This window comes from Ciconia boyciana, chromosome 7 (genome assembly GCF_034638445.1).
Source record: "Ciconia boyciana chromosome 7, ASM3463844v1, whole genome shotgun sequence".
In the NCBI taxonomy this organism is placed as follows: domain Eukaryota; kingdom Metazoa; phylum Chordata; class Aves; order Ciconiiformes; family Ciconiidae; genus Ciconia; species Ciconia boyciana.
The window spans coordinates 25069276-25083541 of NC_132940.1; the positions used below are offsets into that span (position 1 = coordinate 25069276).

The 14266-nt window shown below is 38.0% G+C and overlaps 1 protein-coding gene across 4 annotated transcripts in view; it reads left to right on the top strand.

Moving 5' to 3' along the window:
• Nucleotides 1-877: 877 nt before the first annotated feature.
• Nucleotides 878-14266, top strand: part of KIF14 (kinesin family member 14) — a 36176-nt gene continuing 22787 nt past the window's right edge. Inside the window, exons 1-13 of one of the 4 annotated variants that reach the window (XM_072867795.1) lie at nt 878-1419; nt 2965-4155; nt 4543-4797; nt 6279-6366; nt 8543-8641; nt 10203-10255; nt 10603-10633; nt 10988-11095; nt 12217-12333; nt 12963-13081; nt 13407-13579; nt 13936-14083; nt 14188-14251. In XM_072867795.1, coding sequence (XP_072723896.1) covers nt 3053-4155; nt 4543-4797; nt 6279-6366; nt 8543-8641; nt 10203-10255; nt 10603-10633; nt 10988-11095; nt 12217-12333; nt 12963-13081; nt 13407-13579; nt 13936-14083; nt 14188-14251 — 2358 coding nt within the window. In that variant the 5' untranslated portion in view covers nt 878-1419; nt 2965-3052. Of the gene's footprint in view, nt 1420-2964; nt 4156-4542; nt 4798-6278; nt 6367-6976; nt 7061-8542; nt 8642-10202; nt 10256-10602; nt 10634-10987; nt 11096-12216; nt 12334-12962; nt 13082-13406; nt 13580-13935; nt 14084-14187; nt 14252-14266 lie in introns of those variants that run through there. The other 3 variants (XM_072867793.1, XM_072867794.1, XM_072867796.1) reach the window with 3 other exon arrangements.

The window sequence follows — 14266 nt, forward strand, 5'->3', positions numbered from 1 at the left end:
GCATTGTATGTCTGCTCTTTGGCCAAAGGACAGCAATATGGTAGACTGACTTTGTTTGGTAGCACACTAATTTTTAAAAGCTTAGTAGCTGATGATTTCCCCCCCCCCCCCAACTAGAAAGAAAAAGAGCAGGTCTTACCTGCTGCAAGACAGATGCCATAAGCGTGGCACTGGTGCCAGGAGTTCCTTAACAATAACAGATTTATATAGTTATTAATGACAAACTCCTACTATGAATTCTGATAATCTGAAAGATGATATTTATTATGATTTCTACTATTTTCTATGCACTGTTGCTAGTATTTTAACATAATCTCACATGGGGAAAAACTAATTTTGAACTCCCCCGTGCTTTGTCTTTTGTCTCCCTCTACTGGAAATTTTTAAAAACTTTTTCATATTACCTCAGTTATACAGTATTTATAAATGCCAAATCTTTTCTAAAACGCATATATCCTTCAGCAAGGGACCAGTTTTTATTTCCTGTGGAGATTTCATGAAGTGCTACTCGGTAATCTTTCTCATCCTGCGATCCCCAAACTTTTCAATAACCCCCTTTTTTCTGACGGGCGGGTTGGTAAACGCGGCATTCTGAATGCAGCTCGGTGCCTGTGCCCTACGCTGCCGAGCGGCTCCGTTCGGAAGGCCGTCTCTGTTAAGGGGCCGGCGGGCAGAGCGGACTCTGCGTGGCGTTTGAGGGGACACCGCCCGCGCCGGGCTTCCTGCTCATCAGCCGCAGGTTTTCGGCAGCGGGGCCTCCCTGGAAGGAAGCAAACGCTTCCGATAGGAACGCCGCAGGGCCCGGCCGGCTCGCGGGGTGCGCCTGGCAAGGAGCCGCGGCCCTGGGCGGGCACGAAGCCCGGCCTTCCCCCCGAGGCGGTGGGAGTGGCCCCGTAACCTCCGGGGAGCTCCGGGAGCGAGAGCGGCCCCGCGCTCCCCGGCGGAGGCGGTGGCGCGCGGGGCCGCCCCCTGCTGACGCAGTCCTCGCAGGAGCCAATCCCCGCGGGCCCGGCGCATTCAAACGGGGCAGGGAGAGGGCGCGAGCCGCGTCCGGTGCGGAGCGAGGGCGGCGGGTGATGAGGTGCCGCTCTGAGGTGAGGGACGGCGCTCCCTCCCGGATCCTGGGGTGTGGGTCTCCCTGGGGCATCCCGTGGGCCTGTGGCTGGCCGCGGCACGGGTGGGCCATTGTTTCAGGAGCCTCAGAGCTGGGTCGGCAGCGCGGGGTAGCGGGCTCCTGGGACGTTGCCCCGCAAAGTCTCCTCAGGCTCGGTCGGTCGGCCGCCGCTTTCTCCTCGCCTTCTGCCTGCGGCCGCGGGCGGACTCGGCGAGCCGGCGGGGTTGAGGGGCGCCTTCAGCGGGGCGGTCGTAAAACAGATCTGTGGCTGTGTCGAGAGCATTACGGGGGCTCGCCTGAAGAGGGTAGGTTTGCTGAAGGGTAGTAAAGATATCGATTTTTCCTACGTTTTCACCCGGCTTTGAACACGGGTTTCATCTCTAATTAGTATTTGTAATCAATTAAAAATGAGGAACAAGTGTACTTTTAACAAGTCTTGAACCTTATTTTAGAATGAAGGAGCTTTTAATGGGGAGGTTTAAGTTTTCTACAGGAAAGCTTTGTGAATATTTGCAAGGCACAGCTATAGCAAGAGGAGGGGGGAACTTCTGTTCTTACGCTAGTTATTTTAAAGCTGAATGGAAAAGATGGACTTTTCAGAAAACACGAAAACAATTCATGGCTCACAACCGTGTTTCTTTATTTACTGACTGCTAGATGGAACCACAATGTATATTTTACAATTCACATAACGTAAGTAGTTTCCTGTATCAAACTGGATTGAGCAATAAATACATGCTGATTTGCAATTATTGAAACTTTCCTTGCAACTTTTGAGCTATGAAAACTTTGTGCAGTCATGACACATGTAGAAGTGGATGTAATTGTGTAAATTCTGAGAGCACTCTAAAAGCTATAACTTAAAAGTGTAGCATTAAAAGAAACTTCTGTTGGAGCAATGGTTAAATGGTTGCTTCTACATTACTTGCTCTCACCTTGCTTTTTTATTCCCTGACCATCTGCTTCTTTTGTTAATGATGTATGCAATTTTTGGACGACCTAAGGCAGGTGATGTCTTGTTGACTTTTAATAGCAAACTAATTACAGCTGGCAAGTTTGTAGTGGGTAGTGATGTCAAACCTGTAACAACCCCATAACTATGATGCATATGCAACAGTGAAAGTATACTTTTCAATACAGATTGGATGTATGTACAGCTTTCTAAACATTTACATGTAGAAAGGATGTGGAACATGTTTTACAGTTTTTCTTCTGTCCCGTAGGCTAGCTATCTTTTTGTTTTGCTAGGTGAATATGTACTACAGTGAACTAAAATAGTGTTCAAATGTATTGTAATAGTAATCTTTATTAACTGTCCTGTTCTGAGAGTGGGGTTTATATATCGAAAACCTGGAAAAAATCTGCTTTCTGTGTTCACAGATTTCCTATTCAATGTTAATAATTTTGTTGTTCTGTTGGAGTCTGTTAGTTGTGAAACACTACGAGCTTAAATAGTTGTGAGTGAATGGAGGCACAATCTTGAATTCCCTTTTTTTGGGCATCGTGGTAGATCATTTGGAAGAAATGTCCATGGTGATCTTTGTTGCTAAATAGTTAGATCATGCTTTGTACCAGCTGGTGCTTCTTCATGATGTTTGGTTTACTTTCTGAAACTAATCATAGAACTCAATAAATGGAATCAAATAGCCTACTATTGGCAGAAGCAGTCATTCAAATATAGAAGAATGGCGCTTTTGTTTTTAAGTGCTGGAGGTGAGACGGGATACTAATTGTTATTAATGTTTGGGGACATGTATTTACTGCAGTATATGCGAAGAGCTACCCATGCACTGAAACATAACTTGCACTGGACATGACCATCATAAAAAATTTTTGCTTTGTCTCCCCAGATTCCATAAGAAGAAGCAACTAGAAATAATCTTTTAGTAAAGGTGTTGTACTTATTAAAAACCTAATGTTAACTTGCTGGAATACAAAATGCCTATTTACACAGTTCCTGCAAGAAGTCCCTCTGAGGTACAATATACTACCACTTTGCAGAAGACTTCTTCACAGAATATCAGCAGCAAAATGTCTGGGCAGCAACTGAAATCACAGGTGTCAGGAGAAGAAAAGGATAGTCTACTTTCATGTTCTCAGAATAAGGCTGAGGAAGTAAACAGGACTTATGTGATTTCAGCCTGTAAAAAAGTGACTGACACATCAACTACATTTAAACCTGAAGGCAGATTAACACTCCAGAGGAGAACTGGAGCAAGCAAAAAATCAGTGTCCCATAGTGAACATACAAACACAACACAGGGCATGGAAAATACACAAACAGAGAAAAAACTTACTCTGCAGAGGCGTGTGAGGACTGGCTCCATAGAGAAGAGTAAAATTAATCAGAATACTGTGCCTGGAATAGAAAATAATGACTCTGCTGCACAAAGAAATTACCAGATTGCACTTCCACCAAGTATTAATAATAATGATACCCATGATGTTAAACCAAGCTTTAAGTTAGCTGAGGGTCAGTCACATGTGAATTTGCAGTGTAACCTGAACAGCAAGGATTCCTTTGGCTTTGTTGATGATCTGTGTGAAAATGATAGCTGTATGCATTTAAAATATAGGACAAGTGCTGCTGACACAAAATTACAAAATGAAGTTCCTAAATCGGAACAATTAGTTACCTCAAAATATAATAGTAGGATATCAGGAGAACAACTGAATGAAAAAGATGATATAAATAAAGTAGCTGGAAAGCAAAGGTTGCAACACTTGATTATAAAACATAACAGTTTGGAAAGACCAAGGACACCAACAAAAGGTTCAACAGAAGGGTTTAAGCTTACACCAAAGAACAGCACTTCTCAGGATCAACCATTTCTGTCCACTTCAAATAAACGAACACCTCATCTTCATGTTCTAGCCAAAAAGAAAACTAGTGTCTCCAGCTCTCCTTCTGTGAGCAGAAGTTCAAAAACAAAAGAGAACACAGAAACTCTAGCTGAGAGCAATAGCACTGAGAAAGATGTTTTCAAAGTGGAAAACAGCAAAGTGATTGTAGCTGTGCGCGTACGGCCTTTCAGTAACAGGTTTGTATCCTGGGCTTATTTCTGATGCTAATAGTAGCTTTTATAGTGTATGTTGATTCCTGCTTTTTATTTTTTGAATTGTTTAATCATTGACTTAATAAGGATATGATACATACTTTGAAATTAGCCAATATTTCATGCAACATCAAGATGATAAAGATTTTATTAAGAGGTTGAATTCACTTTATAGGGGCTTGGGGCTATTTTTTACATATTCATTAGCTGAAGTATTTTGAGCTTGAATACTTTGTATGTTCATCAAATGTGTTTTTTTAACAATGACTACTGAACTTTTTATTTTTCATAAGGCAGTTGATTGAAATGACTGACTTAAAGCATGTAGCTTATGCTTTTTAATTTTTTAATTTTTTTCCCCCTTCCATTCAGAGAGAAAAATGAAAACTCACTCCCTGTAATCTCCATGAGTGGTTCAGAGACAGCTGTACGAAATCCAGCCACAAACCAAGTTTACAGCTTCAGTTATGACTTCTCTTTCTGGTCTTTTGATAAGTGTCACCCTAATTTTGCAAGCCAAGCAATGATTTATAAAACTTTGGCAGTGCCACTCCTACAAAGAGCTTTTGAGGGATATAACACTTGTCTTTTTGCTTATGGGCAGACTGGTTCTGGAAAATCATACACGTAAGTTCCTAATAATAATTGTTAAAATTCTGTAGGAGCCAATTGCTATGCAATGTAAAGTCATGAAAAGAGATTATATGGAATAGATTTCATAGGTATCGAATGGTGTTTAAATGTTTTTGCATATTTTAAAACAAATCAAACAAATATAATTAAAACAATATTTATAATAATTGAGACAAAGTTAGCTGTAGAATATTTTTATGTATCTGACACTGACCTCTTTCTATGTTTAGTGAAGAAAATAAAAGCTCTTTCCAGAGATTTTGGTGAAGAAAAAACTTTATTAATGCTGAGAGCTTCTCGGACTCTCCCAGTGCTGCTGTTCACCACTGTTTGTTATTTTGTGCGTGAAGTGACATGTTCTAAAGTATATTATGTTTTTTGGAAAAGACCTTTAAGAGACCTTTCTAATTATGGTCCTGAGTGTTTCAGAACTTATAATAAATAAATTTAAAAATCCAGACATTTGTGGCACTGCTTATTTGAAATCTAATCTTTACCCAAAATAATCCCAGACAAATAACGTTTTGAGGATTTATAGCCAATTTTATATACCTTGTGTATATTTTTCAATAGAATGCCTAGTGAACTGTTTTGTTTCCAACCATGCATCTACTAAAATCAGTTCTATGAGCTTTATAATTCCCATGAAGTACTATAGACTTTTAATTATGTAGTTGAGGATCAGAAATGTTTCTATTCAATTTATCACAATTTTATGGTTTTATTCAATTTATCATAGATACAGAACTTATACAGAGGTAGGATTTTCTTTTTAAGTGGGAACTCTACTTTTACTTGTAATGTTTATTTACCTTGGCCTAAAAGAAAGATATGCTCAATATTGCAATTGCTATCTTATTTCTAGGTTTGTTGTATTTTTTTCTTTTTCTCCACCTTCAGGTAGACAATTGCTTACTTTCACCCCTTTGTATTTTCAGCAAGGCTGAAATTAATATCAGTAATAACTCTCCTCAGGTCAGGTCTACACAACAAAATTCTGCTGACAACTATGTTGTGCAGCTGTGTGCCTCTATACTGTACCTGAATTAGTCCAGTACACTGGTGTTCTGCAGTGGCAGAACTAGACAGGAAGAAACTATGCCGGAGGTGGAGAGGGGCTTAGGTTACTGCACTGGCAGGGTGCAGAGAATATAAAACACATGCATGTTAGGGTATGAAACGTCTATAGGTTTACTGTTTATAGTACAACTTACTCTTCAGTTGCTGTAGGGTTTTTGTTTGACTTAGGTATTCAACCCATTTCTCAATGGATGAATTAGAAAAGACCTCTGGACATCATCTTGTCCAACTCCCTGCTCAAACAAGCACCAATTTAGATCAGGTTTATTTCTGTCGCCTATTACTTCTATAACTTAGAAGCATATGGCATTTCAACTTTAGAGCTATACAATTAATGTTAAAACTAGCTATAGAGGGTTACAAAACTGAACTAGCAGGTTTTTCTGTAACTACAGGATGATGGGATTTGATGAAGACCGAGGAATAATTCCAAGGCTTTGTGAAGATCTTTTCACTCAAATAGCGCAAATGGACAAGCAACAGGTAGTATGCTTATGCTATTGACCTTACATTGAATTATGAGGAAACTGATGCGTTTCAGTATTTTGATACCTGTTTCGTTCTTTCATTTTATACGTTGGTGCTGATCCATTTATTAATGTCTGTATTCTTTTGCTGATTCAAGTCTTATTTCTGCTAGTAGCTCTGATTAACAGGGTTCCCTAAATAGTAAAAATCAACATTGTTTTGCTTCCTTAATGACAATAATGTAAAAAGAAATATGGGCATGATATTTTTGATGTGTCACTAGACTAGGATTCTTTCCTCTATACAGCGTGTCTTACAAGATAAGATTTATGTAAGGAAAGGTAAAAAGAAATACTAGTGGGTTCCATACTTTCAGTGGAGGCATATAAAATAGAACTCAAAAAATATGAATTTATCTTTAAACATTGTCACATATCAAAGTGAAATACACTTTAATAGTATTCTAATTCTAGTATTCTAGCTCAGTATTCTTGCTGAAATAAAAAAAAATAAAGTAGTCCCACCTGGGATTTTTTTTTTAAGAATTTAAAATTTTCATTGCAAATAATGTTTTGTTTTCTTCTCTGTTTTGAGAATAGATCTTTATTTGTACATAACTCTATAAGAAAGAGTGGCCTTCTGAGAGAGGGTGGGAACGTTACATCTGACCACAATGTATTTTGTTTTGAATTCCTGTCCTATGGCTATGGTATGTGGATTTAAAAACAACAAAGTAGTAGTCCTTTCCAGAGTGTTTTAATGAAGGGTTACATTCTGTTTCTGCCCCAATTAATTGGTGTAGTAATGGCAAATTTAGAGAATCATAACTGGAGACACAATTAACTTAAACTCTTAAAAAAATTTTAAACTACTCATTTCATGTCTTAAGAAGAAAAGACCCAAACTGAGAATGCATGTATGCAGGGCATTTGTTTGTGGGAATTCTTCAGGTATATTTATTTTTCTGTCTGACTGTTGTTAAGGCTTTTCTAAGACTGAATTTCTGGTACAGAATCACTTTTGAGGAACCAGCTTGACTACAGTACAGCGCCTGAGATTTGAATTGTGCACCTAAAGCTTTCCGTAGTAATAACACAAATCATAATTTGTGGTTAGAAACTCTGAATGTCTTTTAAATTTGTGAAAGGGATTAGAAACTAATATTTACACTCTTTCTTGGATAAGGAATATCTGATGCAAAACATGGTGGTGACAAAGGCCATTCTTTGTATTCTTTTTCTCTGTATGTTTGTCCATGTCTGTAAGGACTGACTCACAGGTCAGTAGACCTTAACATTCAGTTAAGCTTATGCAGGCAAACTTTTCTATTTTTAATTATTCCAAATTTCCTTATTGCTTTATGCTTGGATTCCTGACTTTGAATCCTTATACCAGTGAACATGTAATATTCTGATCCTAGAGTAGATTTGATAGACACTGAGAAATCTAAGAAGGTATTACTGAGTTTGGCTAGAGAATATAACTTCTAAAAAACGCAGAGCTCCTAGGTATGTTTGTTGTTCCTTTGCTTATGCATTCTGAATAAGTGATTCTGTTGCTGCAAATTGTCTTGAATCTTGTATTTCCGACTTCAATGTTTTAGTTTTTTTGGTGCAATCTTCCTTGTCTCTTAAAGGAAATTCCACTTTATTAAAAAAAAAAAAAAAGACCTGTATGTCTTCAGAGGAAGGAGATGTGTTTTCATGAAAAGTTTGTTGTGCAGTACTTTTTAAAATTGCTCTAGGTAGAATCAAGGCTTATCTTTGAATTAGGTAATTTTGTTCCATGTCAGGTTGTTTATAACATCAGTCCATGCCTTCTCTGCATGTATCATGCTGTAGAAGCGCAATCCCTAAGGGAATGAGTTTAGGGATTGCGCAAGTGCAAACAAAACTATGTTTTCATGTACTACAAACCCAACGCTGAAACTTCTGAGGTTGATGTATATACATTTTCTTAAGCTTGATAGTTATCATCCGGGAATGGCTGTGGATGGAATTCCAATAAATTGTATTCTTGGCAACAGTAGATCCCTGGTTTAGGATATAATTTCTCTTGGAAAGTCCCTTCAGAGAAATGCTTGTAACATTGAATAGCAGGATCTAGTAATCTAGGTTAATTTTTGAAACAAAGGATGATGAAAATGTTTTGCGGAATATATTAATAACTCTTTTATTATTAATTTTACTAGATTTTATATCATCTTGAAATGAGCTTTTTTGAAGTATACAATGAGAAAATTCATGATTTGCTTGTCTTTAAAGCTGAAAGCGGACAGAAGAAACAACCAGTAAGTTACTCACAGAAACAAGTATATGCATAATGTCGAAGTAGTGGCATCTATTCTCTAAACAAAAGTGCACAAATGACAAGTGATAATTGTTTTGTTATCTAAATACCTTTAGATTGTTGTGAATAACAGGATTCAAGTAAAAAAAAAATATCTCACTATACGACTTCAAGCAAGATGCTTGGCTCTTTGGAAATGCTAAGCAAAAAAAATCTTGCTGAAAGAGAAGCAGAACGATGCAGTAGAATCTCTCAAAATTGTTGTTAACATCTCTCTTTATCAGCAAAATGATGATCTTACCAGCCTTTATAAAAAGTTGCTTAGACTATTATTTATCTAAATCTTCAGATTAGATTAAGAGTCTTCTGTGCAATATAATTTGAGTTATAATCTTGTAATTTAGATGGAGTTCTAAAACGGAAGGATGACAATGTCAGGAGGCTTCCAATGGTGTTTGGGGAAAAAAATAAAGAAGTATTTGCCTAATTGTATTTGGTCTATCAGTCTCCACAGTTCTCAGCGCTACTGAAATGTCTGTTCACTTTCTGAAAATGTCTGTGTGGTGTTTATCTACTGGGATGCCTGTTTGCCACTGACTCTACGTATCTAATTGGTCCATAGTATATTAATGAAAAAATGTTAATATTTGCAAAGGGAGAATATTTTCCCACTGTTTCCTCTGTGTATTTACATTGCCCAGCTACAGAAAACTATCATATAAGAGCTTAGCACCAAGATGGATAACATCTTTCAGATTCTTTGCCCTGGATAATTTCTGGATAATTTACTGCTTAGAGCCATGGGGCTGCCATGGCGGGGGGGGAAGAATCAGTGACCTGATTAACTAGTTAAGGATCACTAGTTAAACTAGTTCAGCTATTTTTTAATGCTTGTGTGTTAGAATATGTATAACCATAAAATAAAGCAATTTGTGTTAAGTAGGGGATGTAGGGAAGGAATTTATCACGTTTGATTTATTAAAAAAAAAAAGTACTTTCTGTACTTTGACATATTGAACACTATACTGGCCACTTGTGTGTAAGCTATGAGTATTAGTTTATGATGATATACTACATTCAACGTGCTGTTGAAATAAGTCCTTTATCCTAAACTTGGGACTTATGTGGACTAGTTATATAGAAGTAAAGACTTATGTGGACTAGTTATATAGAAGTAAAACCAAGACTGTCTTGTTTATAGTAGGAGTGCTTTCATCTGAGTTTTGTCAGTGATTTTGAGTGAAGCTACTTGGAAACCTAATAGATTTATATTGCAGAATTTTTTTTTTCTTATGTAAATATCTTAAGATACATGTTCTTGCAGTTAGGTCTGTGAGCAATTGCCTGGTGCAGTCTGCTGTCATTTCTCAGGCAGCTGGAAAAATTCAGTTGTAGGTATTTTCCTGAAAATACTCTTCTAGATGATTCATGCTAAGTTTTGTTGATGACGAACATCATACTAGGGACGTAGATGGACTTTCTCTTAGTTTTAAGATATTCCTGAGTACTAGGTCTAACTAATGCACTCCTAATAATTTTTCTTTTACAATAATTCTCACCAGCTTCGTGTAAGAGAACATCCAGTGTTAGGACCATATGTGGAAGGCCTGACAGTGTAAGTCTTAACTGTTCTCATTTTAATAGATGTCTGGTGTAATCCTGAAAGAGTGTGCTAATCTTGAGGCTCTGTGAAAGCTTGTGTAGTCACCAGTAAATTAGGCAAGATTTTAGTATCACATAGTTTTACAAAAATGTGTGTCCATGTCTAGCTAGGCTTGATGTATTTCCTTTAGTGTATTGCTTTAGTGAAATAAGTATGTGGAAGTCTCAAGACAACTGGAGCTTTCTTGGTATATTTGTATTTTGTCTGTAACTGGGGAAATGTTTCAGAACTCAGGCAGCAGGGAAAACTGTAGAAAGAAAACAGTCTGAACCCAAACTTTTCTTTTTCCCCCACCTTAGGAATGTTGTCAGTTCTTACTCTGATATCCAGGTAAGAGTTATTTGGTTACCAAAAGGGAATACAAATATTTCTACTTGCTCCTTCCTTCACTGCTGAAAACTAAATTCCATGGATGGGAAGAAAATGCTTTACAGACTGCCTGGTAGTCTGATATTTCAGCTGATTTTGTAAAAGGATAATGAAGACTAGTCCTATATAATGGAGCTAAGTAGATGCATACAGGCAAGTGTCACTCTTCACATGGTTATCTCTTAATCTTAAGCTTTAATTTCTCCCTTATAGAGTCATCATTTGTGTTAATAACTTTATTTGCAAACATTTTAATCTTCAGTTAACTACCCAAAGTAGGTTCTGTTTTCACATCCTGACTTTTATCTCTTACAGAGTTGGCTTGAACTAGGAAATAAGCAGAGAGCAACAGCTGCTACAGTAATGAATGACAAGAGCTCTAGATCTCATTCTGTCTTCACCCTTGTCATGACACAAACCAAGGTATTGCTGGGTGTTTTATATCCATTCAAATCAGGCAGTAAAATGTTGTTTTTTGTGCTGCCTGGAAAATTGTTGTCAGAATATTCTTGAAGATGAGTAAAGCACATGGCTTTCTGCACATGGCTTTCTGCACATGGCTTTCTACACGGCAAAACTTGTTTTATTTTACTTTGAGTAGATGCTGATGTCTCTGTGTTACATGTATTTATAGCAGCAATATAAATATGTCTAGACTGGCAGAACTAGGAGTAGTTCCAAGATTCTGAGTGTGAGTTTTGAGATGTAATTGGAATCCAAATTGAGGCCAGACCTAATTTCACGCTGCTGCCAACACATCTTAGCTTCTAAGAAGGTTAGGCTATGCAAGGTGGATAGCTGTGCTGAGTTCCTGCAGGTGATGAGCTGGGGCAATGGTAGGAGATGCAGTTTCTGCTCAGTTTCAACGCAGTTCACTGAGTAAATGTTTCCTTGCTTCAGGATACCTCTCTCACCCATGTGTCTTCAGGATATAGGGACTACAACTCCTCACCTGATATACAGATGTGTAAGAGAAAACCTGACTTAGTGAGATGAGCCTGAAAACAGAATTGAAATAGGTAGAGCTCCTCAGAAGTCTACAGTCTGTCAATTTTCTCCATTCACCAAATAACTTGTTGGTTTGGGTTTTTTGTTGTTCTTGGTTGGTTTAATTTTTCGGCCCAGTTTCCTAATCTTCTTCCTTCTCCCCCTCACCATTCTCACCACTAGATTATTTCTTTTCTCTATCAGAACTAGTCCTGAGACTTTTCCACTGACTACTTAGCTGATCTCCATTGGTCTAAGTCTGATTTCCATGGGTTTTGGATAGCCGCAGTAGTCAAACTTCAGACCCAAACCCATAGTTTGCTAACCTGTTGTTTGTGCAGTTTATGCTTGCACAGTTATTTGACCACAAGCAATTGATACTATGGTTAAAAGTCTGAACTTAGTCTCCTTCAAGGGATGTACATGAAGGTATCCTGTCAAAAAGTAAATGGAAGTGTCAATTTTTTATGTATTTAAAGTGAACAGCTTGTTAGATTTCTGCTTGTCCTCAGGCTTTTTATTTTGGTTTGAATGCAAACATCTCTCTTTTTTCCCAGGTAGAATTTGTGGATGAAGAACAATGTGATCATAGGCTTACCAGTCACATAAATCTAATTGATCTAGCTGGCAGTGAATGCTGCTCAACAGCTCAGACCACTGGAGAAAGGCTGAAGGTAAACCAAGACTGGAAATATCTGGAAAAGGATTGACTCTAAAGAATACCCCTAAACTTGAAAGCATCCTCACCTACCAGGACTCTTGGGCAGGAACTGTAGTTGTAAAAGGATACGTGGTCCTTATGCTTATAAGTATTGCGTAGCATTTTGCTAGTGAGGGTGGATGGCCCTAAGAAGCTGTTTTGACTGTGCAGTATGGCAGGCCAGATCTTGCTTAGGACAGCACTCCCCATGCTATGTAGGCCTAATGATCCTTTAGAAGGAGTGAGGAGAAACTGTCTGCATGACTTTCCAAATCATTAATTGGGTATTGCACGGAGTTGGGGTTTGCCCCTTTTTTGGGGATTTAAGTAAATGGAGTTTCTAATAAGATACTTCCAAGCTGCCTTCATAAGTTTGATGGTTCTTAACACTGCTTATTTTAAAGCCAGGGTCTCTGTTTTTTCCATGTAAAGATCTTCTAGGATACTCTTGCATCTTACTGTTGTTTTTTAATCAGTGGTGACATTCAATATGGTACAGCTGTACAGTACATTGAATAAGCACAATTAAATCAACAGTACGGTCAATAACATCACACAAGAAAATATAACTGTATTATAATTATTTTTGTTTGCTTTGTGTAGGAGGGTGTGAGTATCAATAAATCACTGTTAACCCTTGGAAAGGTTATTTCTGCACTCTCTAAACAATCTCGAAATGGAAAGAAAACATTCATTCCTTACCGGGAATCTGTCCTTACTTGGTATGTACACTTCAAATTTTTTTTACATAGAAGTAAAGGCTTTCTCAGATTTGTAGATTCCTCTTCTATTCAGGAGGCATCACTTCCCCTCCCGCCCTCCTTCCCTCCCTCTCTCTCAAATGACCTATGGAGGGAAAAAATTAGCCTGTTGCATCAGGTAAAGAACAAACAGGACTTTGTTTTGTATTTTAAGTAGCTAACAATCACTCTCAAATAAGTAGCAAGACCCTAGGTATTTTGTATTTAATCTGTTCAGATTGAGAAGTTTATTTTTTATTTCAGTGTGGGGGCTGGGGATTGACTTCTACTCTCCTGTCAAATGAAGGTTGTTAAAGGAAAGTCTTGGTGGAAATTCACAAACTGCTATGATTGCCACAGTAAGTCCAGCTGCCAGCAGTACAGAAGAAACACTCAGCACTCTTCGCTATGCAAAACAAGCTTGTTCAATTATCAACATTGCTAAAGTAAATGAAGATGTGAATGCCAAGCTAATCAGAGGTGAGGTTGATGGCTGCAGTCTTTGAGGGGTTTTTCATTTGCATATGTGTTTAACTTATTGCTCAGTAAGAGTTGTTACTACTAATAATCTATTGTGTTGACTGACTACTTGTCAAATAGGCTAATACAACCTAGGATATCTTCCTTTTAATATTCTTCTTTGTGAGTGCTTCCCCCCCCCCCCCCCCCAGGTTTGGATTATATCTTAGGCTATACCTGAGAACCTTGAACAGGGAAAGGTGTTTCATTTTTAATTAAAGAACAGGATGAATTTTCTGGTATCGTACTGAAATGTCTAAACCCTATTTTGTCTTCATTTTTTTATGTGTACTGTGTGTCTGATTTGTCTAATGTAGAATTGAAAGCTGAAATTGAAAAACTGAAGGCAGCTCAGAAAAGCGCTCTGAACACTGATCCTGAAAAATACAGACGTTATTTGCAGGAAATAATGTCTCTGAGGGTAAAATTGCACCAGCAGGAGAGGGACATGGCAGAAATGCAAAGGTCGGGCAGTTGTTAATGTCTTACTCTAAAATAGAAATGGTAAAATTTATATGCTGTAATTTTTCTCCTAATATGTTGTGTTATTTTCCCCTTAATATATTAAGGGCCTGGAAAGAAAAATTTGAACAAGCAGAAAAAAGGAAACTGGAAGATATAAAAGAATTGCAGGTGCATTTTCTTTCT